At 44.4% G+C, this 27369-nt stretch overlaps 1 protein-coding gene across 6 annotated transcripts; it reads left to right on the top strand.

The window, feature by feature from the left end:
* Positions 1–706: 706 nt before the first annotated feature.
* On the top strand, positions 707–27369 carry PLA1A (phospholipase A1 member A). Of its 6 annotated transcripts, none has more exons than XM_081571944.1 (11): positions 707–879; positions 9164–9365; positions 11136–11313; positions 11829–11937; positions 13450–13551; positions 15992–16081; positions 17836–18003; positions 19383–19472; positions 23072–23180; positions 26206–26370; positions 26955–27369. In XM_081571944.1, exons 1-11 carry the CDS (start codon positions 807–809, stop codon positions 27037–27039), a joined length of 1371 nt encoding a protein of 456 aa, XP_081428070.1. In that variant the 5' UTR covers positions 707–806; the 3' UTR covers positions 27040–27369. The 6 variants fall into 6 exon arrangements, with proteins under 6 accessions (XP_081428070.1, XP_081428072.1, XP_081428071.1 ...); XM_081571946.1 differs by having other exon boundaries at positions 807–879; positions 11136–11265; XM_081571945.1 differs by lacking the exon at positions 707–879 and adding an exon at positions 1685–1804.

Below are 27369 nucleotides of genomic sequence, written 5' to 3'. Positions count from 1 at the left end.
GTCCCGTGCCTCCCCCTTTCCCTGAGCTCTCCAGAGCGAGCACCTGTGGTTTCTGCTGCTCCTTTGGATGAAGAGGCCAAGCGGTACACTGGAAACACCCTGGTTCCAGGCCAGCTCTGCCACTTCCAGCAGTATCGTCTCCTCTCCATAGGTCATTTTCATTCTCCATTTCTTGGTTCCTTTATCCGTGAATTCAAGAAGCTGAACATCTTTTCTTAGAGGCTGGACTTACTTGTAGCCTCAAGAGTCTATTAAGGATAGTACTCTCAGAGGCCAGTTTCATCTTCTTTCATTCTTTCTGGTAAATGTACACTAAACACATATTGTTGACTCAGCTCTGTGCTGGGCACTGGGGACTGAAAAATGAAAACAGAAGGTCTTTGCCCTCAAGCTGTTCAGAGTCCTTCTAGGGGAATAAACATACCCACAGATGACTCTAGGACAATGAGGGTTTGTGATTGCTTAGAGATGAAAGACTTCTGCCTTGGGTTTTACTAACATTTTATAATGGGAAGTGGGAGAGGTGCAGGAAATCGCTTCCTGATGATGTTTGGTTCAGAGAGGAAGGAAAATGTGTTTCAATGTCCCCTGCCTTAAAAAAAAAAAACCAAAACTATTTATTTTCATTGAGAAGAAACAGAAAAACTGGGTAAGTTAAACAAAGAGGGCGAGTTTTCTTTTACAGGTCATGAGGCCAGTTAATGATTAGTGAGACCCAAGTGTGTGTTTGGTGAGAGGCTGGGTTATGCGATCTCTTTGTCATTAGGGGTCAGTTCTACCACAGCTCTGAGACTTCCAGCTCAGTGATGCCCCCAGACTTATGGGAGAGATGCTTCTGGTTGTGGGGTCTCCTTCTGTGGCTCAGTGTTGGAAGTACAGGTAAGTTGGGGGCCGGGTCCTTGGGTGAAACTTCTTTCAGTCAATAATTCTGTTTTTTCACACCATCTATTTATGCAGCAGTAACCTTTGGAAGGTCCCCTTTAAGTTCTCTCCTGAGATGAATTTAAAAGAGGGGGAAAAAAACCTTCAATCATAAGGGGAATGATGGCACTTCCTTAAGTCATAAAAACTAAACTTCTTCTGGCTGTTTTACTCATTTTTCTAAACTCTACATTACTCCTTTTCACCTTGCACAAGACAAGAAGAATTAAGGAAATAAAATGCAATTAACTCCAAAATATGATTCATATTCACACTATACATATTCACTGTTCCAAGATGTATTTAATTTTAAAGTCAAAATTTTCCAAACTAACAACAGTTTTGCTATTGAGATTGTTAGAGGTTTTTTCTAATCTTGCTGAATCGACTCGAGTTCAGGTTTGTCACCCCTCCTGGTAGGGCTATGATAATTAGTCTGTTAAGTCACAGATGACCTGTGACCTTTAGCACAATTTCCTTCCAATGTGAAAACCCCACCCACCACTCTCCCTTGCTTAATATAGCAAATCTAAACTCTCCTATGGCGTAGACAGTCCAGGAAGAGTGAAGATCCCCTTCTCTGATTAGCAGTGGCGTCACCCTTAGAAAGCTCCCTTTTCCCTGCCCCCAACAGCCGACTGCTTTTCTCTTACCTCCACAAGACATTTAATTCTCATTCCCCAGCTTTACAATGCGTCCATCTTCCTTCTGCCTGCAGTTGCTCATACTACCTTTTCTGCTCTTCACATCTACCAGGAAAGCTTCCATGATTGATACCACCCTTGCAGCACTGCTTAGCCCTTCCCTGCCTCGATGGGGGAGAAGGCAATGGCACCCCACTCCAGTACTCTTGCCTGGATAATCCCATGGACGGAGGAGCCTGGTAGGCTGCAGACCCTGGGGTCGCTAAGAGTCGGACACAACTGAGCGACTTCACTTTCACTTTTCACTTTCATGCATTGGAGAAGGAAATGGCAACCCACTCCAGTGTTCTTGCCTGGGGAATCCCAGGGATGGCGGAGCCTGGTGGGCTGCCGTCTATGGGGTCGCACAGAGTCGGACACGACTGAAGCGATCTGGCAGCAGCAGCCTCGATGGGTGATGTTGAAAAGGTCTACTTAGTTTTATGTGTGTGTATGTGTGTGTGTGTTAATCACTCAGTCATGTCTGACTCTTTGCAACCCTATGGACTGTAGCCTGCCAGGGCTGTCTATGGGATTCTCCAAGCAAGAATACTAGAGTGGGTAGCCAGTCTCTTCTCCAGGGGATCTTCCCAATCCAGGGATAGAACCCAGATCTCCTGCATTGCAGGCAGATTCTTCACCATCTGAGCCACTTGGGAAGCCAGTTTTATGTGTGCTTTTTTCCTAACTCAGTCATATATTTGTGTGAGTGTGTGTGTGTGTACAAAGTGATCACATATCTTGTATTGTGAAGTGGCTGTTTATATGCTATACACTAGATCTAAAAGGACGTATATCTTGTACATTTTTGATGAATGTGAGAAAAACTGCCTTGTAAGGAAGTTATAAACTGTTAATTAGTATGTGGGCATGTTTGTTTCCCCATCTCTCCACCAACACTTTGTATTAATGTTATCAAATGTTTTTCATATTGTCAATCTCATAGGAAAAGTAGTATTACATTATTGCCTTAATTTTTATTTCTTATTACAATTTGTGTCTCTGGTGTCTTGTTTAAGCAATCTTCTGATAATCTTTCATATTTTCTTCTAAACTCTATGGATTTAAATGAAGATCACCAAGGGCAAATCTTTTGGTTATGGGGTATTTTTTTCCTATTTCCATGGGGTATTTTTTAATATGGTGTTGAATTTTATTTGCCAACATTTATTTTAATTTTTGCATATATTTATTATTTTGTATATTTGTTCATAAAGGAAACTTATCTATCATTTTCTTTTCTTGTGTTGGCCTTTTTTTGGTCTTGATGGTGCTGCTACTATGTTGCTTCAGTCATGTCTGACTCTTTGCAACCCTATAGACTGTAACCCACCAGGCTCCTCTCTCCATGGGATTTTCCAGGCAAGAATACTGCAGTGGGTTGCCATTTCCTTTTCCAAGATGGTTATAACTTCATGAAATAAGTTTGTTCTATGAAACAGTTTTATATTGGGTTGGCCAAAAAGTTCTTTCAGGTTTTTCTATTCTAGCCTACAGAAAAATCCAAATGAACTTCTGGCCAACCCAATATAAGATAAAGGTTATTTATGATTTATAGGTTTGGTGGAGTTCTCAAATAAAACCATCTAGCTCTAGCATATTTTATGGTGAGAGAAGAGTCTTGATTACCAATTCAATTTTTTTTTTTTGGTTCTAATAGGTTTATTAGGATTTTTATTTCTTTCTGATTCAGTTTCAGGAAATTATATTTTTCGTTGCTATTAAGTTTTCCAATGCATTTGTCTGGGAATTTTTAATAATATCTGTTATACCTAATGTTCTGCAGTTTTACTATCACCTGTCTAATATAGATGCATTTATTTTTTATCTTGCTCATTACCCTGAGTATAACTTTTGATTAGTGAAATCATATCTTTTTTTAGTTATAGAAAATTATCTGCAGCACAGCTTCTTTTCCCATCCTCTTCCCTTAGAGAACAGCCACTAGATAAATGTTGGAGCCTCTCCATGTGTTGCCTGTACTTTTAAACTGCACATTCATATTAAAAAGCTTGTTTTACTTCTTCTGTAATAGACAGTAGTGTACTGATTATATTTTTATTTCAATGACCTTTTCATTTCTGATTTCTAATTAGCTTTTTTTTTTGCTGATATCTTATCACTTTATGCCTATTTTATTTAATAATTTCTTATGCTCTGTCTTTATGTTTATCCTTGTATATAATCTCAGCTTACTCATTTTAAACCTTTGTCAACAATTTTTTAAACTTTATTTCACCTGGCATGAATCAAAGATTCACTCATTGACAATCTTTGTAAATGTTTGATTTCTTTATATATTTGTTTGCTAGCTTTTTAAAAAATAAGTTTGTTATTGAAGTACAACATATATACAGAAAAGTACACAGATTAATGAATTTTTAGAATGATCATCCAGACCAAGAAAGAAAACATCACCAGTTTTTTGTAACCCATTCCCTGTATCCCATCTTAATCCCAATTGCTCCAAAAGTAACTATTACCTTGACTTCCAACACAATAGATTAGTTTCATTTTAATTTTCAGTCTCTCTTCGTCTCTGTGTCTTCCTTCCCAAGCTCCCATCTTTTCCCTCTCTGCTTCAGAGAGGGGGTTGTTTCAGCTTCTGTTAGTGAGGCTTTGTCTTTCCATCTTATCTTCCTCAATGAAACTGTTGCCCCAGTGGAAAGTTTCTGTGTTTGTTTTTAGCTTCCTTTCCCTAGCTGGGGAGTCCTTCTCTCCATCGCTGGCTACAGATGAGTCTTCTCTACACCTGACAGAGCACTTTGGACCCCTCTCACCTCACAAACCTGAATTCTTGCCAACATTGCCTTCTCCCAGACCTGAAACCCAGCACCATTTTGCAATTCTGTTCTTGTTCGTGGAGATATTACTTTTACATTTGAGATTGTCTATGTCTCTTTGTCTCTGTCATCTGTGACTACACGTTGGTTGAAGTGGTGCAGGCAGGGAGAGGGTATCTGAGCATGATTCACTGAGCCACGCTCCGTAGTCTTGAATGATGGACAGTTTCATTCTTTTAAAAAACATTTATTTATTTATTTATTTCACTGTGTTGAGTCTCAGTTGTGGCAGGTGAACTCTTAATTGTGACTTGTGGGATATAGTTCCCACACCAGGGATTGAATCCAGCCCCCTGCATTGGGAGTGTGGAGTCTTAGCCACTGGACCACCAGGGAAGTCCCTGGACAGTTTCATTCTAGCATCTGCAAATATTGGCAATTTTTCTCCCCTTTTTCAAACATCATAACTTTTATCCTATTCTGTTATCTTGTTTTACTAGCTAGAACTAGAACTTCCAGTCCAATATTTAACAGAAGCACCGATAGCATACATTCTCATGTCCCCAGTGCCAAATGGAATGCTTCTAACATTTCACCAATGAGTATAATCGTTGCTATAGGCTTTTGGTAGATAGCTTTCCTTTCTTATGTTAAGGAGTGTTGGGTATTGAATTTTATCATTTTTTCCCCCTACATCTACTGAGTTGAGCATTTTTTTTTCTTTAATGTGTTCATATGTGAATTACATTAATATATTTTCTAATGTTTCTAATGTTAAGCCATCTTTTCATTTCTTGGACTAAACCCTGTATTTTTAGTTCTTGTTACCTTTGAAGGATTTGATATTTTATCTAGGGTTTTTATGTCTTTGTATAATAGTGAAACTGACCTTTAGTTTTCCTTTCTTCTTCTTTATTTGTCCAGTTTTGACATTTTGGCTATTTTCATAGAATGAGTTTGGATTCTTTCTCTCCTTTTCTATTCTCCGAAATAGTAAGATAGGAATTGACCTGTTGGTAGAATTTCTATGTGAAATCTGTCCTGATACAGTTTTTTGATGAATAGATTTAAAACTACTGTTTCAATTCCTTTATGCTACAGCTTTACATTTGATTTTCTGTGTTTTCTTTCTTGACTAAGTTTTAGTAAGCTATTTTTCTAGGAAATTATCAATTGAGGAAAAAACATCTGTATTTTTAAACTATTGGATGGGTATAAATATGCTCCTTTGTAGTTTAAAAAAACTGACCATGTTTACATCCCTTTTAATTCTCTACATAGTTTATTTGTGACTTCCCTCTTTTTACTCTGTCTTATCATAAGTACATCTTATTTTTTAAAGTACATCTAGTTTATTATCCTGTTCAAAGAACTACTTTTTGGTATTTATTGTGTGTGGCAAGTACTATTCTAGGCAGTAGAGTGAACAAAATGGATAAAATCCCTTCCTTCTTTGGACATATCTTCTAATGTGGGAAAATTAATAAGCAATACATTTAATAATAAACTGGTAAATACGAACTTGATTAGGTGATAATTGCTATAAAAATAAATCAGGATAAAGAAGATTCAGAGAATGGAAGTGAGGCAGTTAGTTTGTGTGGTGTGTTCTGTCATGTCCAACTCTTTGTGACCCCATGGACTGCAGCCCACCAAGCTCCTCTGTACATGGGATTTTTCAGGCAAAGATACTGGAGTGGGTTGCAATTTCCTCCTCCAAGGGATCTTTCTGACCCAGGGCTCGAACCCACACCTCCTGTGTCTCCTGTATGTAAACAGATTGTCTACAAGCTGAGCCATTGGTTTCAGGCACATAGGCAGATGGCATTTTAAATGGGGGTTAGAGGAAAGGAGATGACATTTGATAAGCAAAGACTTAAAGGAGGTGCGGGAATTAGCCACGTGGATGTCTGGAGAAAGACATGCCAGGCAGAAGGAATGCCCAGTGCACAGAACCTCCGACAGGAACCTGCCTAGAGTGAGGAAGAGCTAGGAGGACAGTGACTGGAACAGAGGAAGCAATAGTAGGGCAGGAGAAGGCTCCTCGGGGGGATGGTCTAGATATTTAGGGCTTTCTTCCACTGTTAGGACTTTGGATTTTATTCTGAGTGAAATGCCTTGGTGGCTTTTGCACAGAGATGTGACACGATTTGATTTACTTTTCTAGCTACTGTGCTGCAAATAGACTGAAGAGGATCAAGAATGAAGGCAGAAAAAGCATTGCAGTCTACATAATTTTCAGAAATGATGGTGGTTTAGACCTAAGTGGTACCAGTGTAGGTAGTGAGAATGGTTTAATTCCAAATATTTTGTTCTGAGGATTTACTTACCATTTGTCTGGGAGTGGGAGAAAGCGAAGTGACAAAGATCTTTCCAGGAAGGTGGGCCTGAGCAACTGCATGGACTGAATTGCTACTGATGACATTCATATTCATTGTTTTCTTTAATTTTAATTACTTCCTTTGTATTTATTTCCTTACATTTTATCTGGAATTGCTGTAGTATTCTTTCTCAATTTTCTGACTTACAAGATAAACTTACATGATCTGTATATTTCCTCATTTCCCCCTGATATTTGCATTTAAGGTTATATTAATAGCTATCCACCAAGTACTGTTTTAGCTACTTTAACTCAAGTTTTGATATTGTATTGGTTTTATTGTCATTAGTTTGTAATATTCTCTAATTTCTATTGTGATTATTCAACTCATTCACTACTTAAAAGGGAATTAAACTTAAAATTTCCAAATGTATCCTTAAATAATTTTATTATTGATTTCTAATTTTTATTACCACTTATTTAGATAACATTGTCTATAATATATTGATTCTATGATGCTTGTTGAGCCTTGCTCTGTGACAAACTATGTTTACTACATGACCAATAGAGCAATGTAGTCATGTATGTGGTTCAGGTCTCATGTTCAAGTAGAGGCTTTTCATCTTTTCTTCCAAAAGTTGGGGAAGGCAGATGAGGTAGTCAAGTCATTACAAGTCTATCTTGTATCATGGGAGCGCAAGTTGCCACAGGCTGAGGAGCCTGGGGACCTGCACTGTCAGAGTGGGCTTCACTGCAGGGGTGTCCGAGATATGGCTGGTCAGAAGGGAGATGCAAGGGGACTCGGGGGCCAGGCCTGGGGCTCAGATGCAGAGGTGAAGAAACCACTGTTGGCATGCTGTAAGGGTGAGTGCCCAAATTCTGCTCACAGTACCATAGCCCAGTGCACTGCAAAGCCACAGGCCTGCTGTACATGCTCCCCAGTTACCTCTGAAGGCAGAGAACTATTCCAGAAACCTGAAGGAGCTGTCCTCCTTGTGAAGGGGCCTGTGCAAATCAGTTTGCAATCTGGACCTGTCTTCTGATGTTGCAAATGGCTTTGTCCTGTGGCAGGAATGCGAGGTTGCTGCTAACAGCACCAGTTTTGGGCCCCTGTGGGCACTTGGTATATGCACTACGGCTCCTACCAATCTCTTTCTGTAAGACAGCTGGGCGTTAGAGGCCCCCTTCTTTATCACAGGCAAGAGAAGGGGCTGTTGGGTCTTAAAGATAGGCCCGATTTTCAGCTCCCTGGGATGCAGGAGTTACAGTATGCTGCCATTTCGGTTCAGTACTGTAGAAGGCCCTTCAGTGACCTTGACTATATAAATATCCCATTTAAAGGTATCTGTTGGAAGGCACTGTCAAATACATATAGCTCATTAAAGGCCTTCTCTACCATCTGGGCAGCCGTGTGCTGGGCACTGCTGGCTCTGGAGTGGCTCTGGACTGCTCCTAAGGACAAAAGGTGATTAGTGAGAAGTGATCACTCTGGGATGGGATGAACAGACCAGAAAGCCTAGTCCCCAGGGCAACTGCTTATTTTATAGCCCAGGGTTCTTTTCAGAAAACTGTATTACTTAGACAGGACTGTTGTAAGAAAGTGCCAGAGACGGATGGGTTAAACAACAGAAGTTTATCCTCTCACACTTCTGGAGGCTGCAAGTCTGAGATTAAGGTAGTGGTAGGGTTTGTTCCTCCTGAGGGTTCTGAGCGAAGGATCCATTCCAGGTCTCTCTCTTTGGCTTGGAGATGGCTGTCTACTCCACATGTCTTCACATCATCTTTCTTCTTTGTGACCAAATTGCCTCTTCACCTAAGATAAGGGCCCACCCTATTGGTTTCATGGCCTTCCCAGGTGGCTCAGTGGTAAAGAATCTGCCTGGCAGGAGATGCCAGTTCCATCCCTGGGTCAGGAAGATCCCCTGGAGAAGGAAATGGCAGCCCACTCCAGTATTCTTGCCTGGAAAATTCCATGGACAGAGGAGCCTGGTGAGCTACAGTCCATGGGGTTGCAAAAGAGTCGGACACGACTGAGCACACACGCAATGGCTTCATTTCAATGTAATTACCTCTGTAGGGACTCTGTCTCCAAATACAGTCACATTCTGAGGTTTTAAGGATTAGTTAGTTAGTTCAACACATGAATTTATGGGAGGAAGGGGACTCAATTCAGCCCATGACAATATCCATTTCACCATGGCCTTTAATCTTCTCTAGTTGAGCAATATTTTATTCTTCTCTGGTATCTTATCTTTATACATGAAAAATAGTCACAGATTTTGGTTATAGAAGTGATGCCTTTAATAAATGAGTCATTATTACACTTGCTGATTTATGATCAATCCCTGTAAGCCCCTGTTTCTTTCTTTCTTCCTTTCAAAAGCACTTTTCTGCTTTTTAAGAACAGATGACCTCACCTTTGAAGTTTCTTGGGTTTTATTTGTTTTTTCTTCTAGGGGATGCACCTCCTACCCCACGGACAAATTGCACTGACTTCCAGAATGCCAATCTCCTCCGAGGCACCAATCTCAAAGTCCAGTTTCTCCTCTTCACTCCTTCAGATCCCACCTGTGGGCAGCTAGTGGAAGAAAGTAGTGACATCCAAAACTCTGGGTTCAATGCCACTCGAGGAACCAAGCTAGTTATCCATGGATTCAGGTAGGAGCCAACCAACCAATAGGATCACCTCCGCTAGGGACTAGAAAATAACCCTCATGCCACAGGAAATTAGTGGGGAGCAAGAGGAGAAATGGATTCACTGCCTGTCACAGGTCCCCTTGCTCACGTTCTGCCGGCCTTGAAGAGGTCTCATAGCAACATGAACACACACTCTGTTGCTCTTTCTTATTGGTCACATATGTTACTCCTCTGCTAAGTCTCATCTCTGTACTCTCAAACAGTAAATATGAATGACCCTGGATAAGTAGCACATGGAGCCTCGATTTCCATGCCTGAATAAAAGGGAGGTTGTAAAAATGGTCTCAGTGATCCTTTCCTCTCTCAAGTGTGGGTTGCATGATTCATTTCAACCAGTGAGGTCACAGGCTTTGTGCAATTGCTCAGGGGTAACATCGTGGTGTTTTTATTCAGGGTTTTATTTCCTCTTCTTCACTTCTACCTGGGTTTCATAACCTAAGAAACTTCCACTTCCATCATTCCCAGAGATTAGTGTTTCTCAGGCACTACACACTTCTTCAATTTCTTTGATGCTGCATAGTCCAACTTTTGTTGTAATATATAGTCTCTGAGTCCCAAATCAGTCACCATCCTTCCTTCCAACATCTTTTCCCCAAAATTCACTGACAACTCCAGAAACGGTAAAAAGTTGCTGGGAAGAGAAAGGGAGAGAATATGGTGAAACAGTAGCTAGAACAACTGAAATTGGGGGGAACCCAATGAAAAGGTGTACAGTGAGGCACTGCACAAAGGATAATCACTTCCTGATCTCTGGCTGGGTTCTCCCTGCCTCTCAAACCCCCGACACCAGGGTCCCAGCCACACCCTCCCTTAGGCATTCCTTCCCACTCTTGGGCCAAAGTCTCTCCTCTGGCAAATCCTGCATTCAGCCACCATCCAAGGCTCAACCAGAGACACCTGCAACCTGGAGATAGCTGATGGAGTGGAGAGCTCTGAAGCCTTGCTATGCTGTCTGTTCCAGATGCCCCCAGGCCACATTCCCTGGCATACACCCGGACTGGGCTCCTCTGTTCACATGAGCAAGCTCTGTGCCATGGAGAAGACTTCTTTCCCACTCCTAATCTCTTAGGAAAGCTTTCTGAAATTTTTCCTCTTCTTTTCCTAGAAAAGTCCTATTATATTCTAAGTTCTAGTAATAAAGAATATATCTCATTTTTCTTTATTTCTCAGAAAACATCTAGCACATTGCCTGGCCCATTTGTTGCATGAAGGAAGGGTGAATGCATGAACAAGTAAATGGAAACATCCCCAAGGAAGGTGCCTATATTATAGAGTGAGAGTTAAGATTGCAAATCTTGAACTCTAATACACAAAGCTATCTTTTCTTTCCCATGAGTAACACAAGCAGGGTCAGCACATGTGGTCCATGTGATTCATGCATTGCACAAAGGTACCTGACTGAGGGCCAGTGGGGCTGAACTCTGACCTGAGCTCTGAGCCCTGACCCAAGGCTACATCCACCTGGAACAAAGATATCGCTTTACAGTTTACCTACAGGTTCCACATGTGCAAGCAGGAGCCCTGCTAACTTCAGGATTATGTCCTCCTTATGCTCAAAACGCTGTAGGATTTAGTGCTCATACTCTCCCTCACTCCCACCACACACACACACACATTGTGACTTTTTTCCTCTAGATTTGTTCTGTTTACAGAAATGTCATTGTAATTTCCGCGACGATAGATACTGGCTGGGAAGATAATTTTCCTATCCTTTCTTGGCCCCACATCTAGGGCTTTAGGAACAAAGCCTTCCTGGATTGATAGATTCATCAGTGCCCTTCTGCGAGCAGCAGATGCTAACGTGATTGCTGTGGACTGGGTGTATGGCTCCACAGCTGCCTATTTCTCAGCTGTGGAAAATGTGGTTAAGCTGGGACTCGAGATCTCCCGTTTCCTCCATAAACTCCTGGTAGGTGTAGAAGACCTTAGGGTGAGTTCTGGCTGCTTATGGGGGAGCGAGAGCTCAGAAAGAAAGAAATAACAAGTGAGGAGGAGCTTTAGGGAGGAAGCAGAGCCACCGGTAGTCTGTGGGTCTTTGCTTCCACCACTTACCGTGCTGACCTCAGGCGGGGTTTTGAACCTCTCTTTGAGCCTCTTGCTGCTCCTCTGTAAGACGCACCGCTGCATGTTACATCGGGGGTGCCGATAGCTGGTCCTTCTATGCTTTCAGGAGGAAATGGCTGTGGTCATGCCTCACACACCTTGGGCACCAATAGGAAAGTGAATGGGTTGTCCAGGTGGGAAGCCCAGGGAGAGGGCAAGTGATTAACAGGGTGAGATTCTGCACTTTCTTCCCAAAGCATGTGTGGCTGGTATGTCGTGCCCAAGACCCTCTGCTTCTGATGCCTCGGAGAAAAGTGTTACCCTTGTAAGGTCAGGGGCTGGGATGGCCCAAATGTAACTCACTGTAAATGCCTGTTCTAGGCGCTGGGTGTGTCAGAGTCCTCAATCCACATCATTGGCATCAGCCTGGGGGCCCATGTAGGGGGCATGGTAGGACATTTCTACAATGGCCAGCTGGGACGGATCACAGGTAACATTCTTCCCTGCCCATTCTCTGAGGTTTAGAGAGAGAGAGAACATGCCTGGAAGAGCCTTTGCTAAGGCAGGCAGAGGGAAGTATGTTGGGCCTTTGTTCTTATGATCAAGTCATTGATCACCACTAAAATTTACCTATTGTGTCCCTTTTGGATGAGATGGTATTGTGTTGTTATTGTATGATCTCTAGTGTCAGTGTTAGAGGCCATCTATTTCTTTCTGAGCCTCAGTTTCTACAACTCTAAAATGGATTGTAACAGGTCCTATCTTCTTGGCCCACTGTGGAAATCACCTTTACACAGTTTTGCTAAATAATTGCACAGTGCTGGGAATTTTATACTTCAGGAACTACCCTCAATCAGTAAGGAGCCAGAGCTGTGTGATACTCTGGCTTCCTGGCATTTCAGTGGGACAATTCTGAGTTGTGTTTTGCAGAGTCCTGCAGGAGGACCCCAGTGGGATGAGACCCAAAGTGATAGTCTAGTCATTAAAATTGTCTTTCATTCTCTGACTTTTTTCCACTCCCTCATGATACTTTCTGTGTGTGCATACTAAGTGGCTTCAGTCATGTCCGACTCTTTGTGACCTCATGGACTGTAGCCTGCCAGACTCCTCTGTCCATGGGATTATCCCAGCAAGAATACTGGAGTGGGTTGCCATTCCCTTCTCCAGGAGACCTTCCCTATCCAGGGATTGAACCTGTGATTCTTACGTCTCCTGCATTTACAGGCAAATTCTTTACTTCTAGCACCAGCTGGGAAGTCCGTGCTTTCAGTATTTTTCTCCCAAATAAGATACTTGCACTTTACATACTTGTCTCAAAGTCTGCTTTTTGGGTGGAATAGGGAGGGATCCAAGGTAAGGCTGGGAGAGAGTAATATTTCCTTCACTCTATCATTGTAGAGGGGCTTCCTGGGTGGCATTAGAGGTAAAGAACCCTCCTGCCAATGCAGGAGATGTAAGAGATTCGGGTTCAATTCCTGGGTCAGGAAGATAACTTTGGAGGAGGGCACGGCAACTCACTCCAGTATTCTTGCCCAGAGAATCCCATGGACAGAGGAGCCTAGTGGGCTAGAGTCCATGGGATCACAAAGAGCTGGACACAACAGAAGCAACTTAGCATGCATGCACACACATTGTTGTAAAGACTAGAATGTGTGAAGTTGCCCAGCACAAGGCCTGGCACAGAGTAACTACTCAAAACATTATAGCCACTGTTATTACCACGTGAGGATGAATATTAATGACATTAACCCTTACCAAATAGTCGGTGTTAGTAAGTTCATTTCAGAGCCAGAAGAACTGGGTCATGAAGAAGTTAGAGTTCTCTCTACTCAACAGAGTAGGGTTTCCTGGGAAAGGTGGTCCTGAGCTAGTTCTCTCACCTTGAGTCCTTGTTGGGGGATTCTGATCTGAACTATAAGGGTTGCCCGCATAGGTGTGCAGCGGATCCATGAGAGTTCTTGTGGCTGAGATGACAGGGCCCCTGACATATCTGTCCTTGCAGGCCTAGACCCTGCTGGACCGGAGTACACCAGAGCCAGCCTGGAGGAGCGTCTGGACCCTGGGGATGCCCTCTTCGTGGAAGCCATCCACACAGACACGGACAGTGAGCTGGGGAGGGGGATGGCGGGGGAATGAGCACAGGGCAGAGGCTAGGAGGCTGGCATTTATCGGAGTGGCCCTAGGAGGAGACCCTTCCCCTCTGAGCTTCTGTTGCAGTGAGGAGTTTACCAGCATGATCTGGAAAGTCTCTTCCAGCCCTATCTTGCTCTGGGACTGAGATGAATGATTTTATTTTTAGCCAGCGTGACACAGAGGATTCTCATTTGTGGACCAAAACTGTTTGGTCATGAGTCTCACTCTGATTCAACACTAAGCCTCATCTGAGGTAGTGCTTGGAGGGCACTGTCCCCTGGCAGGCACACGGGAAAGTCAGGCTGCTTTTTCAGGGTGAATATGCCTGGCCCCGGGACACTGGGGCATTCCACTCCTGGGGCAGATGCTTGGGCCCGTCAGACTTCTCTCCTTCCCAGGGGATGAGGCCAGCCCTCAGTCCAGTGAAGAATGAGAATTGCTGCCTCCAATAATGACAGGCACAGGCAAGAACCCCCAGTTCTGAATCCATCATAACCAGCAGGAACTCCTCCTCATTTCTACTCAATATCAAATGCCCACAGAGTCTAGTGCCAGGCCCTGTGCTCCGTGTGTTTGGTACAAGAAGAAATTACATCTGTCTGTGACCATGCGAGTTTGCAATTCAACAGAGAGACAGCCATGTCTCATTCCATTTGGCTAGAAGCCTTTTTAGCATCCAAGACTCACAGATTCATGATTCTAGAAGAAGTTCATGTAATCATATAACTCAACCCTCTTTTCCACCTCCATTTCACAGATAAGAAAACAAAGTCCATAGCCCTCTGCGTAGTTATTAAGTTAATTAACCATGTTAATTAACAATGTTAACCCTTTATGTTCCTAAATTTGCTAAATAGGTAACCCATTGGTCCTTATTTACTTGTCCTAGGCCTCTCAGTCCCCTTCAAAGTTGTAGCCACTACCTAATATGATAAAAGAAAAAGTTTTTCTTCTTATGGTAAAAAGATAACTTCCATTTATTCAATTAGTCTTGACTGATCTAAGTAGCAGGCACTGAGAATACTGCAGTGCACAGGGCACCGCATGGAACTTGCAGGCTAATAGGGAAAGCATTTGTTCACGGATTTGTTCAATAAATAAGTATTTGTTACTAACATAGGCTAGGTACCCTAGAGCAGGGAGAAGACAGGTAAAGGCCCTGCCTTGGTGGAGCTTACATACAAGTCAACAGACAAGATAATTCTACCTCATGATTATGATAATGAGGGATATGGGAGAAGCGTATGTGACTTGGCAGAGGGTGCGGGGTCTACTTCAGATAGGATTATTGAGGAAAATCTGTCCAAGGAGGTGATGTCTGAGGTAAGATTTCATGGATGAGAATGAGGCAGCACTGGAAAGAGCTGGGAGAAGACCATTATAGATGGGGAAGACAGCCAAAATGAAAGCCTTACAGTGGGTGAGGGCAGGAAGGAGAACCATGGAGTTAGCACGCAGCGGGTGATGTGATGAGAAAATGGAGCACGACCAGACTGGACATGGGAGGGAGTTTATATCTTATTCTATGATCAGTGAGAATAGGACAGTGATTTGGATTCCTTTAAAAGATGACTCTATCTGCTGGGCAGAGCATGGACTGCAGGTGGGCAGTAAAGGAAGGCCCTTTGGAAGGTGTTTGCAGTGGTGGCCGGGATGAGGGGCAATAGTGGCTGAGGCAAAGGTGGTGGCAGTAGAGATGGAGAGAAGCAGAAGCATTTGAAATATATTATGGAGGTAGAACTGACCTGACAGATGATGGGCAAGGAGGCATTCTAGGTCACCACTTAAACCCTGGATAGATGACGTTAAACCAGTAACACACACTCCACTGCTTACAATTGTGACAGATAATATGAAGGAGAAAGTCGTGGTTTTTGGCAGCTGAATTGGACTGATTTTTAGGGGTCAGATATCGTCATAATGATGGGATAAAGGCTACTATCTCACAAATTCATCTCTTTGTAGTCAGATTATATTTCTTCTCAGTCATAGAAGCACAAAAGCATTTAAGAGACTGGAAATGTGGTCTCACACATATATATCTGAACTGTTACTTAAAGTAAAATAGAAACTATTCAACAAGGAAATTTACCAAGCTTATTATAACATTTACTGATTCATAAAAACTTAAGGGATATTTTTATTGATTTTATTAGGCAAATATAAATATCTTCTTATGAATTTATTCGTAGCTTCCTTTCAGCATGACAAAACCTCTTAGAAAACCATCTAAGGGCTAGTTAGTTCTGTCATCTTCTAGCATTTAGGAATAAGTGGGCCCCCATTCAGCACAGAGAAGGGGTGGGTGCCCAAGGTCAGACTTGAGGCTCTGCGGCCAGTAAACCCTGCTATGGGGACCTGGAAAATGGCCCCGGAAAGGAAGAGGGTAACAAGGTTCTGCCCTCTTGCAGATTTGGGCATTCGGATTCCTGTCGGACACGTGGACTACTTCATCAATGGAGGCCAAGACCAGCCTGGCTGTCCCACTTCCATTTATGCAGGTCAGAAAGCCAGAAAGACTCGGTGTTTGGCTGCTTCAGAGACTGGACTTTATCAACAGGTTTTGTGTTGAGTCAGCCAGTGTGAGCCACAGGAGTTTTCCTGACAAGTGTCCTTTGCTATGTCCCGTCGAGCTTACTCTGTACTTATTGAATGGATGTCTATGGAGACAAGGAATTCTAGGGAAAGACTGCCTGAAATTAAAAGATTGCTCCATATTTAGGTTCCCTCCCTACGTCTTAGGCCCTACCATCACCCACCATCACGCAAGCCAATAACCTCTCTTATTCCTGGGCCCCACTTTGTGGCAGAGTCCACACTAGCTACATCCTTTGCAGTGCCGCATTGTATCAGAACCAGGCTGATGCACCCAAAGCTAGCTAGCTGAAGGTTCAATTCACTGCATGACCACTTCCCCAAAGTAACTAAATTTAAGTTCTCCACAATTGCTTTCAAGATAATCTTCTTGAATACATTCAATGAATATATATACCTTCTCTTCTAAATTTACTCTTCTGGAATGTTCTTTTTGGATATATTGATTATGTTCTTAACATAATTTTAAACAATTTTTAAATTCATCAAAAGCTAAGCATTAAGCGTTGTTTAGTCTTCTTATATTCTCCTCATGAATGCAGCTAACCTATCAACATTTCATATGGGAGTTTTGATTTCTGAATACTATGTTTTTAACCTTTTCCTGCTTTAGCAAAATTTTATCATTTTAAAGATTCTTTTGACAATTGTGTTGAGTAACCACTAATCCAACTTATCAAATTCACTGATTTTCCAAATCATGTTTCTTTTAATAATTCATAGTTTTTTCAGCAATTCTGATCAGATTGGATGGTTTGATTTTAATGGCTTTTGAAAATTTCTTAGGCATTTTAGTTGGTGACTTTCAATTTTTTTCATCATAACCCAATTTCAGAAGGGTTTAGTTTGTGTCTTCCAGCTCCCTGCTGTAGCTAGAAGGGGGTTGGCCATAGACAGTGTTCCAACTATGGGGGAAAGGAAAATCCACACCCAGCTCAGACTTCATTCTGGTCCCAGTGAGGAGGTCCCAAGGTGAAGGGAGAGTATGAAGACCTTAAATGCTGGAGTTATGGCTCACTATAGACCTCTTAGCCCCAGCAAATTCATTCAGTGTGAATTATCACAAATTTTAAAAGAGTCAACAACAACAGTAACAAGAAACCAAGTGTTTGTTGTGTTGGGACATTTGGCAGATTCAGTGTGTCAGTCATTGGGTGAGGTGAACCTCAGTACATTGGCTTTCATAGATGGACCATGAGCTGCTGCTGACTCCCTTGATTGTCTCTCTGTTGGATTGGGTTTAATGAGGTTGAATAAAATTGGTTATGTGGGTGACGCTGAAGAAGGCAAAAATGTGCAGACCAATATCCATTTTGAGAAGTAGGGTCAGGATCGCCAACTCTTCATATGCTCCCATTTACCAAAAGAGAATCTGCATGATCATGGAAGAATGGGTCTCTAAGTAAGCAATTTTATTGGTAAATTAAGCTTAGTTAAAAGAAAAATTTAAAAAAAAAATCACTTCAAAAAAAATTAGAAAGAAAATCCAGAGTATAGTAACCATGTTCATCAATATTTCAAAAATGTGGCTCGGGGGGATATCCCATGTATTTATAGCCTGTTGGACTATAACATTCAATAGAGTTACAGTAAGTAGCTTGGAGGGAGTTTCCATGTGTCTTGAACTGAAACCTTGGTTGTGTCTTTTGGCCTTGTTCAGGCTACAGTTATCTGATCTGTGATCATATGAGGGCTGTACACCTCTACATCAGCGCCCTGGAGAACTCTTGTCCACTGATGGCCTTCCCTTGTACAAACTACAAGGACTTCCTTGCTGGACAGTGTCTGGATTGTTTCAACCCTTTTCTTCTTTCCTGTCCAAGAATCGGTAAATGCTCCTCCTTTGACTCCCTCTGACAATTTGGAGAGAGTTCAAGCCTTGTTACCTCTTTAAGTCCTGATCTCCTATGGTCAAAAAGTCTATTTGAGTGGGATAAAGAAAATTTAAGTAATGTTCAAAATTCAGCTAGAAGATGTTCTCACCTAGAAAGTAGCCTTTAGCTTTCTGTGTCCCACCCCCCCGCCCTCTATACTGCTTCCTGATGCCATATGCACTCTGCACACACCTTCACACACACACAGACCCTGGCCCACAAGTCCACCTCAGGATGCTCTCCAGAAGCATCAGTGTGGTCTAGATCCTTTGCACCCACTCTTGGACCTGATGCACACCATAGTCTTTGTGCACCATGGTCTTCCGTGCTAGGCCAGCCGTTCTCCAGTTCCTGATAGGCTTGAAATCAAAGTGCTGTGGGGAAATCCCTAAGACTGGCACACATTGCCTGCCTTAGAGGTGTGAGGCCATGTGCCTGCTGGAGGGGTTCCTAATTGCTGATTGACCTGGACACATTCCTGGAGGATCCAGGCTAGTCTGAAGAGAATGGCTTGGGAAGGCTGAGGGATCCAGCCTCAGCTCACCCTGTGCAGATCATTGTTGTGAATATCCTGGGGTTATCCAGCCTGAAGCGTTCCAGGAAAAACTCCTGGGTAATGTGTAGTTCCTCCCCCTGCTTCATTCTCCCACTTCCCACCCCCAGCTGCCGCTCAGAATTGCAGCAGCCTGCCATTGCTTATATGAATGTAATGAATATCAGCTTGACAAAATGTTAAAATAGGGGTGGTTTCCCATAATAAAGCAAAACAACATTACTTCCTGCTCATTGGGCATATGTCACTGTATCCCACACATGTGATGGACCACATGGTTAACAACCACTTTACACTCTCTGCTCAGCCTCATCTCCCACGAGATTTTCCCTTTTTTCTAAACACCTCAGGGATGCTAACTACTCATACTTCCAAGAATATTTTTCATGTTTCCTCACCCAATATCCCTTTGCCCAGACTATATTTTCTGCCTGGAAAGCCCTTCTCCAACTTGTCAACCATTATTCTTCAGCTCAAACACTTCTTGCGCTCCAATGCACAGGATACAAATACCATTAAAAGAACTGTCATATGGATTGTTTTGGAAGTTGGAGACAACATTTCATAATTTCATATAAATACCCCCTGGGAGTGGGCCAGATAATCTGAAGAATGTATTTGCTGTCTACTTGTGTGTTTATCCCTGTCTGGATGGAGTTGCTGTATCCCAGGACTCCCCACAGTTGCTTGCAGAATGAATGGATGCATGAATTAATCACTGAAAGGCTAGGTGCCACTGAACCCTGAAATGGCCTGCTGTCTTTGCTTCTTTATCTCCAGGGCTGGTGGAACAAGGTGGTGTCAAGATAGAGCCACTTCCCAAGGAGGTGAAGGTCTACCTGCTGACCACTTCCATGGCTCCGTATTGTGGTGAGTGGGGAGGAACACCCTGCTCATCTCTGCCAGTGTGCTAGCCTGCTGAGTCCAGGGCTCCATCTTGGGCTGTGTCCAGCCCAGCGTGGTAGTCAAAGTGGGAGGTGAAGAACTAGGGCAAAAAGATCATGGAAAGTGAGAGGTGGAGGGCAGCATCTCCCGGGCTTAGATAGAACCCAAACTTATCAGAGCCAGCCTAAACCATTACTCTATGGATAAGAACCTTGGGGCATCTTACATTTTGGTCAGTGTAATGACCCTTATTCCTCCCACCCCACCATGGAATCCTGCCCTCCAGTGTGGGCTCTCGCTCTAGGGTGGTATTTGGGAGAACCTTTTGGGTTTCTTCTTCCTGCATACATTTCCCCCTCCTCATTGCCCACCCTGTGTGTCTCCACTCTAGCAGCCCTCCTACGTCAGGGTTCATGAGGAATACTGAACCTTCACATATATATTTCCATTGTTTACTGTGGCTCCTAACCACTGCATTTCATTGAAGTTAAGATGCCAGTGATCATGAATGATGATTAATGTGAGAGAAAAGGGTGTCTTAGAATCTACAACATAAATTAAGGGCTGAACCATTCTCCTTCCTATGGTATTTGCATCTTATCTAGGTTGACTATACTTCCTAATTTTTTTTTTTTATCCTGGGATCCTGTCTGCTTTACTGTGTGTTCAGAATAGAAGTATGCTGGTTTGGATGGGAAATTATATGACCACCCTAATTCTAAATGATATTTTGATCACTGGTGTCTGGCTGGTTGTTGGAGGGATCTTTGTGCCATATCTTCCCAGTAGTAGAGGGCCTGAAGTTCAGGCTCTGTGGTCACCCAAACCTGAATTGCTCTCGGATTCTCTGTTTACCTGCTGTGTGATCAGGAGCAAGTTCCTTAACCTTTCTGAACTTCTACATGCTTATGTGGAAAATAGTACTTATTTCAAAGAATTAATTGTGAGGATAAAATAAAATACATAGTACACAGGCAATCGCTGCACAGTGACTGGATTCAGTAAGTAATAATTCCCTTCCCTCTGACAATGAGAGAATTTGGGAGCTGAGATGGGGGTGTTTGTAACTTCATTAGAGAGACTTCGTGGCTACTTCTTAAGAATAAAGTGATATGGGCTTTTCACATCCATCCTCTCATCTGACAACCCAGCCCCAAGCAGTGATGTGCCCAAGGCTCCATGGGAGGGTGAAGAAGTCAGGATTCAACTCCGGTCTTCTGACTTCAAAATCTTTACCCTTTTCACGCCATCATCACTTGCCTCCACACTCGCATCTCTGCCCCCTCTTCAGAGAACCTGCTCTTTTCAGTCGTCTTTCTCAGTTACTCTTGGGTCCTTGCCGCTGCTCAGAGGTCAGCCTGAGGCAAGATGCTTTGTCTGGATCAGAGGCGGGGACTGCAGGGACCTGACTTCCCATTTCTACTTCCAGCTCCAGGGCAGCTTTGTGGTGCCTCCTCCCTGTCTGCACAGCCAGGGAGCCTGAGGCACACCTGAAGGTTAAAGGCATTTTTAGATCCCTGCTGAGGGGAATTCACTGAACCATACTTTTTCTGTTTCATATTTGTTGTGAGATCCCCTCCCCATTCCCCCAGAAGTATGGTTATGTCTGTTCAAAGACCTCAGAGGAGCCTGCATCCTCTGAGCCTTACATTCTGAGCATCAGAGTTGGGCCCCCTCCTCTCCTGGTGGGGGGTATGGGTTGCCCAGCTGGTACCCCACCTGACATCTCATCCACTCCCAGGCCATTGTGGCACTGAGCTCCCACTCCCCGGCACTCTTGACCTGCCTCAGCCTCAGCACTGCTCACCAGAACAGCTGTCACCCTTGGCTTCTGCCAGGCAGGTGCCAGCATGGACAGAGAATCTGCTCCAAAAAAAATCCTTTTTCCAAAAATACTATTTTTCTCTTGTAGAGCAACATTTCACCCCAAGTGTTTTCTCTCCATCACCTCATTCCTCACAGTGTACTATGAGGTGATGTTGGGGGTTATTGATTCTACATGAAGGAAGTGAGGCACAGAGAGGTTTGGTGACTTAGGCAAGACAACACAACTGGTAAACAGCAGGGCCTCACCTTGGATCCAGTTCCCCTGGCAAACCATCCAGGGCTCATGTGCTGTTGCCCTTGTCATGCCCAGAGCAGGTAGGAATTTCACCACCAGTTCCCATCCACCAATGTTAGCAGACCTGGCCCTTCTAGGGCTTCCAGAGTAATCAGAGATGAGATAAGCAGAACCTCAGGAAACTGATTTGATCGGTGATACCCACTGGTAAAGTGATATATCCAACTCAGCCCAGAGAATTAGATTCCTAAAGCTATGTAAGGTAGACTTTTTCTTCCACGTTGTGATTATCCACTCTTGTTCAGCCCTTGCCTGTCAACATAACACTCTGCATCCACAGTAAACAACCAAGAAAGAGAGACAGGAGGGACGTGGCATCTGATGTTCCCCTCTGTGGAGGGGCAGAGCCCAGTGCTCTCCTGTCTTCTTGTGAGTTCTTGGCAGGAGTCTGGTTGCTAACCCCATGAGCCCATATGGATCACATCATTACTTCAACTTGGGCTGTCTCCCTAAATTCTCTTAGTCCCTCCTCCCAATATTCACCCATAAAACATAACAAATGAAAAAGTACAGGTAGGGCAGAGGTGAAGGACTACCTCTCTAGCTATGTTCCAACCACCAAAGGAATCTGTGAAAGTGCTCAGAGACCAAAGTCACAGCCAGGTGCCACCAGTTGGGCTTACCCCTTATTGAGGAAAGGCTAGGGTGTTGGGGAAGCTGTAATCCTTCTTAACCTCTCTTGACAGAGGGACCGCAGACCCAGGGGTATCACCATGAACCAGGCTGCTCACCCAGTCTGTGCGGACAATGCCAGCTTTGAGAGCCCCAGTTTCAGTGCTGCCCAGGAGGGCGGAGATGCCACACAGGCCCCCAGTCACCACAGGGAGGGCCACAGTCGTCTCCTGCACACATGGTGGATTCCCTGACACTGTGCATCCTGGGGGGAGGGGCGTTGCTATATTTTATGAGTTAATTATTTAGTATAAGATAGACACTGTTTAGTTTTCAGAATCACACCGTCAGGATAATGTTGCCAAACAGAGAGGAGAATCACATTCTAGGATTACAAGTCATAATAAAAACTATCATGTATTGAATGATTTCTAGGCACAGACACTATCTAAGGACTTTATATATATTAACTCATTTAATTCTCATTCAGACCTGTGAGGTATGTAATTTTGTTATCCCAATTTACACTTGGCAACAGGGGATGATATAGTTAAGATAGCATCACCAACTCAAAGGACAAGAATTTGAGCAAACTCCAGGAGACTGAAGGACAGGGAAGCCTAGTGGGCTGCAGTCCATGGGGTCTCAAAGAGTAGGATACAACTGAGAAGCTGAACATAATTTAGACTTGAGGAAGCTGAGAACCTGTGATGAGAGGTAACTGCGCCCAGTCACACAGCTGCCAAGCATTAGAGTGAGATTTCTAACTGCTGTGCTGCTCTCTGGGATTTTTCATGCATTGCACACACTGACCTCTGGCCCAGTTGTCTGCTCTGCTTTGGTTTCCCAGTGCATCACAACCTCGTGGAGTTTCACTTGCAGGAGCCAAGAAAAAAGGACACCTGCATCACAGTCACTTTCCTTAGCAGCAGTGTCACTTCCTCGGTCAAGATCACCATGTACGTAAGTGTCCCACATGGCTGGTTTCTCTCCTTCCATTTACAAACATGCACAGACATCCCAGGACATGCTCTGTGTGGTCACTGATGGGTGGGCAGAGCCAACTGGGCCAGGGGTGGGGGTGAGGGTGGCGCCTACCACAGATGGACCCACAGACACATGCCAGACAACTGTTCCAGGTTCAGGATGAGTATCAGGCCCAAGCAGAGTGTATTCAGACAACAGCAGGCAGGCAGCAGTAAGGGAACATCCCAACAGGGGGTGAGAATGTGGGAACTGGGCCCCTGACAGGACGCGGTGTCAGGAATCCAGGCAGGGGCATCAGGGATGCCAGCAAGTAGGAGGACCTCGGCCATTGGCCCAGGCAGGGCTGGTGAGAGCCTGGGAAGCCCCTACTCCTGTGTGGAGGGATGGGGGGAGTGGGGAGGGGGGCTAGCAGAGTGGGTTACCAGAGCAGACTCCCAAGCAGAGGGTAACTTAGCCAGGGAGTGCCAGGTGAGGGCCAGTGGGGTTGATGCCCAGTGGTGCCAGTCCCTGGAACTGGGACCGATTTCCTTCCTTTGTGGAGTCACACTTGAGCCAAGCAGCTGGTGGGACCAGGCTTGAGGCGAGCGGGCAGAGAGCCTCAACTGTAGGGACCTGCAAGCCTGGCAGGGGACAGCAACTCAGCAGCCGTGCTGCATGTTTCTTTAAAAAGCCATTGATTAGTTACTCACAAGCTGCAGGAGACAGACTAACCAGATAAATCCCTGCCTCGGTCAGGGTTCAGTCTGGAAACTAGAGCCCAAGCCAGGCAGCCCAACAGAAGGAATTCAACACAAGGATCTAATTACAAATATGCTGGGAGAACTGAAGACCCAACAGAGGATGGGGAAGCAATGCAGAGCTCAGCAATAGAAGTCACTCCCACTTCAGGGCTACAGGGACAAAGCCAGGTGCTGTTGGTAGAACCGAGTAGGACTGCGGGATGGGAAGGGTAAGTGATTGGCAGGAGCTCAGAATCACTGCCTGGAGCAGCCTCCCACTCATGCCTGGGAGCCTGAGGAATGTGGTTTCCAGCAGGAGGGGTGCAGTGCAAACAGGGGTGTGATCAGTGCCCATATGTGCAAATGCACAATTGTCAGCAGTGGCAGGGGCTATGAGAACAAAGAAGACAGAGGCTGGCTAAGTGTGGAGAAACTATGTTTGAGTAGAGTTCCGAAGGGTTTGGAGGATCCCTCCCCCCAGACCACGGGTTTGTGAGATGTGACCCTGGGAGCAGTGGTATCAGGCATGGGGACAAGAGGCTGGGGGTGCTAGTCAGGGCCAGACCGTGCCACCCCTGGAGGACAGGGGAGGGATTTGGGGTTTTATCCTGAGAGCAGTTTGGAGAGCTGCTGGAAATTTTAAACAGAAAAGTGACAGGATCAGATCTGGGTTTGGAAACACTTCTCGGGCTTCGGGGATGGACATTAACTGTGCTGTCAGGGAAGATGAGTTTCCTCTTGGAGGAGTGCACGTCTGGACTACCAAACACTCTGCCACCAGGCAGGGTTCCAACTCTCCCAGGCCACACAGCATGAGGCAGCAGGCAGTCAGGACCCTCACACAGACCTGGGGTGCCCATGTAAGCCTTGCAGATTATAGCTGAGTAATTTTCGTTAGATCAGTTCAAGGTCATGTTAACTTCTACAAGGGTGTTTCTATCACCTCTCCGGCCCACCTCTCTGTTGGGTAGATGAGCCAACACTTGCAGGGATCATGATAATAACACGTGACTGGCTGATTGTTAGAATCACCTGGAGAGCTTTAAAGACTGCTGACAGCAAGCCCACCCCAGACCAGTCACAGTAGAATCTCCAGGCATGGCCTCACCCCCCACACTTCGAGAAGCTTCCTGAGTAATTGGAATGGATATCCAAAGATTTCTTCTCCCCAAAGAGACTTGCGTTACTGTTTTGAAGAACATGATTACTTCATTTCCTTGGGTTTTGTTTCCTCTTGCAGAACAGAAATTGAAAAGAAGGGAAGGGGGTTTATGTGTGGTCTTTCCCCTACTTTTTATAAATTTGTGAAACCCCAAGATTTCCTTCCAATTAGAAAATGGACCCAGGTCGAGTCCCCAGGCCACCCACTCACAGTGTCCTTCATAGTCCTTCTAGTTTCCAAGCTTTCCATCCAAGCAGCCTCTTAAAGTGAACAGTTTTGTTATTTTTTCCTCTGAAATAAACACTTTTGAAATCAAAAGAAAGAAAGAAAATGGAATAGCTTTTATACAAAGTTTTATGGGATCTTCCTCAAAAGGACAAAACAAACTATATGACTAACTCTGGGTTAGAAAGTACTCACTGAAGACATTTCCTCAGAAAGGAAAGGGAAACCATGCTCGGCTTAGACAACACCCGATGGCATTCAGAGGGGAAAGCAGCGCCCTTGGGAGCTCCCTCTTTCTCACAGTCCCTCTTTCTGAGCCCAGAGGAGCCTGCCCCTGAGGGGCACCTCAGGGCAGGGCGCAGGGAAGCAGGGGCTGAGGCTCAGACCTAGGGCTGGGTGACACCAAAGCCGAAGCCACACCTGGACTTCACACCAGCTCTGACTGGCCTCAAGGCCTATTGTTTGTTTGTTTTTTCATTTGTTTCCATCCACACATTCATACTCAGTCAGAATAGAGTGGTCTTCACGAAAAATTCTTGGAATTCAACATCCTAGAAGAGGCCTCTGCTTCCAGCTAGATGGACCTGAGTAAATATCTTCACTAACCTGAATTCAGAGCATCATTAACTAGGACAATTTCCCTGATGTGTAAATCCGGGAGCTACTGTTTTGCTGCAGGGTCCACCTGTTTACTTTCAAAAATCAACACCTATTTTTCGCTTCATGTTCAAAGCTGTGGGGTGTGGGCGAGGTGCTGGTAAGGATGATGCAGAGGACTGTGTGCCCACCTCCCAGGAACTAACTGACCGGGCTACCCACAGAGCCCCTGGGAGCCAAGGGGAAGCCAAGGCCAAACGTGTGACAATAAGTTACTTTCCCTTTCCCTTCCAGACCTAGACAGCAGCATGTGGGAAAAGGAGTCCTAGCTCACCCCAGCCCTCAGTGCCAGATAAACCAGGTGAAACTCAAGCTTCAGGCTTCCCACCGGGTTTGGAAAAAAGACCAGACGACCATCATCGGGAGGTTCTGCACCGCTCCTCTGCCTGTCAATGACAAGTAAGCCCCAGATCCACCCCACTCCAAACACCAGAACCAAGGCTGACCTCAGATGTGACACTTGTTGAGGTGCCATCTCATCATGAGGATAAGCTTCCTTGATGGGGAGATGACAGAGACCCAGTGTGTCCTGAACCTCCTGCAGGGCCATCTTGGGTTGGGATGCTAAGAAGCCAAAGAGGGTGGACTTTAATTCCCCATTCCCACTTTAATATAAGAAACTCCATTTTATCTGATAGATATATATGTTTTATGTATCTGTTCTATTTAGTTTCTCTGTAAAATTTTATTGGGACAAAGATTGCTCATTGCATATTTCCTCTTCTTCAGCCTCTGCTGGTCACAGTCATGGGTGTGAATCTGGAATTCCTATCCCTTTTGCACCACCTCTTGCAGGCATTTAGAGTATGTCTTGCCACACCTGGCCCTTGGAGGACAGGAGTGGACTCCTGTAGTAATCATCCCATAGATGATTGTAGACCTGACATCACGGAAACACAAGGGCACACAATTCTGAGCCCCCTCTCCCGACCAGCCAGGAACCTGCCCTGAGCACACACCCTCTGGTTTCTCTTCTCTTGCAGCGAAAAGATGGTCTGCTTACCTGAGCCAGTGAACTTACAAGCAAGTGAAACTGTTTCTCATGACCTGAAAATAACCTGTATATAGTATATGGGCAGGATACATTCCTCTGGATTGGGGTGGGGGATGATGGGCATTCAACTTATTCTAAACCATTATGACTAAGAAAGAATGCAGAAGTCTTGTTTACTTGCTCCATAATTAGCCACCTTAGAGGGGAGAGAGAGTGCTCATTTTACAGAGCTTTATCTCCATTGTCAGTTGAAAGAGTTTTACAAAGATACCGTTTCAACCTTCCTATTCATACTTAACTGCAATTGCCCCATATGCTTGGACAGCTGTACCTAGGATTCAATAGAAACATATACAGGAGAAATACTTTTTTTTTTTTTCAAATAAAACTATGGAATATCTGAA

Source organism: Giraffa tippelskirchi, chromosome 2, assembly GCF_054371585.1.
Source record: "Giraffa tippelskirchi isolate mGirTip1 chromosome 2, T2T-mGirTip1v1.2.pri, whole genome shotgun sequence".
NCBI classification, from domain to species: domain Eukaryota; kingdom Metazoa; phylum Chordata; class Mammalia; order Artiodactyla; family Giraffidae; genus Giraffa; species Giraffa tippelskirchi.
The sequence above is the reverse complement of the archived record's forward strand: the minus strand, read 5'-3'. Positions and strand labels throughout refer to the sequence as shown.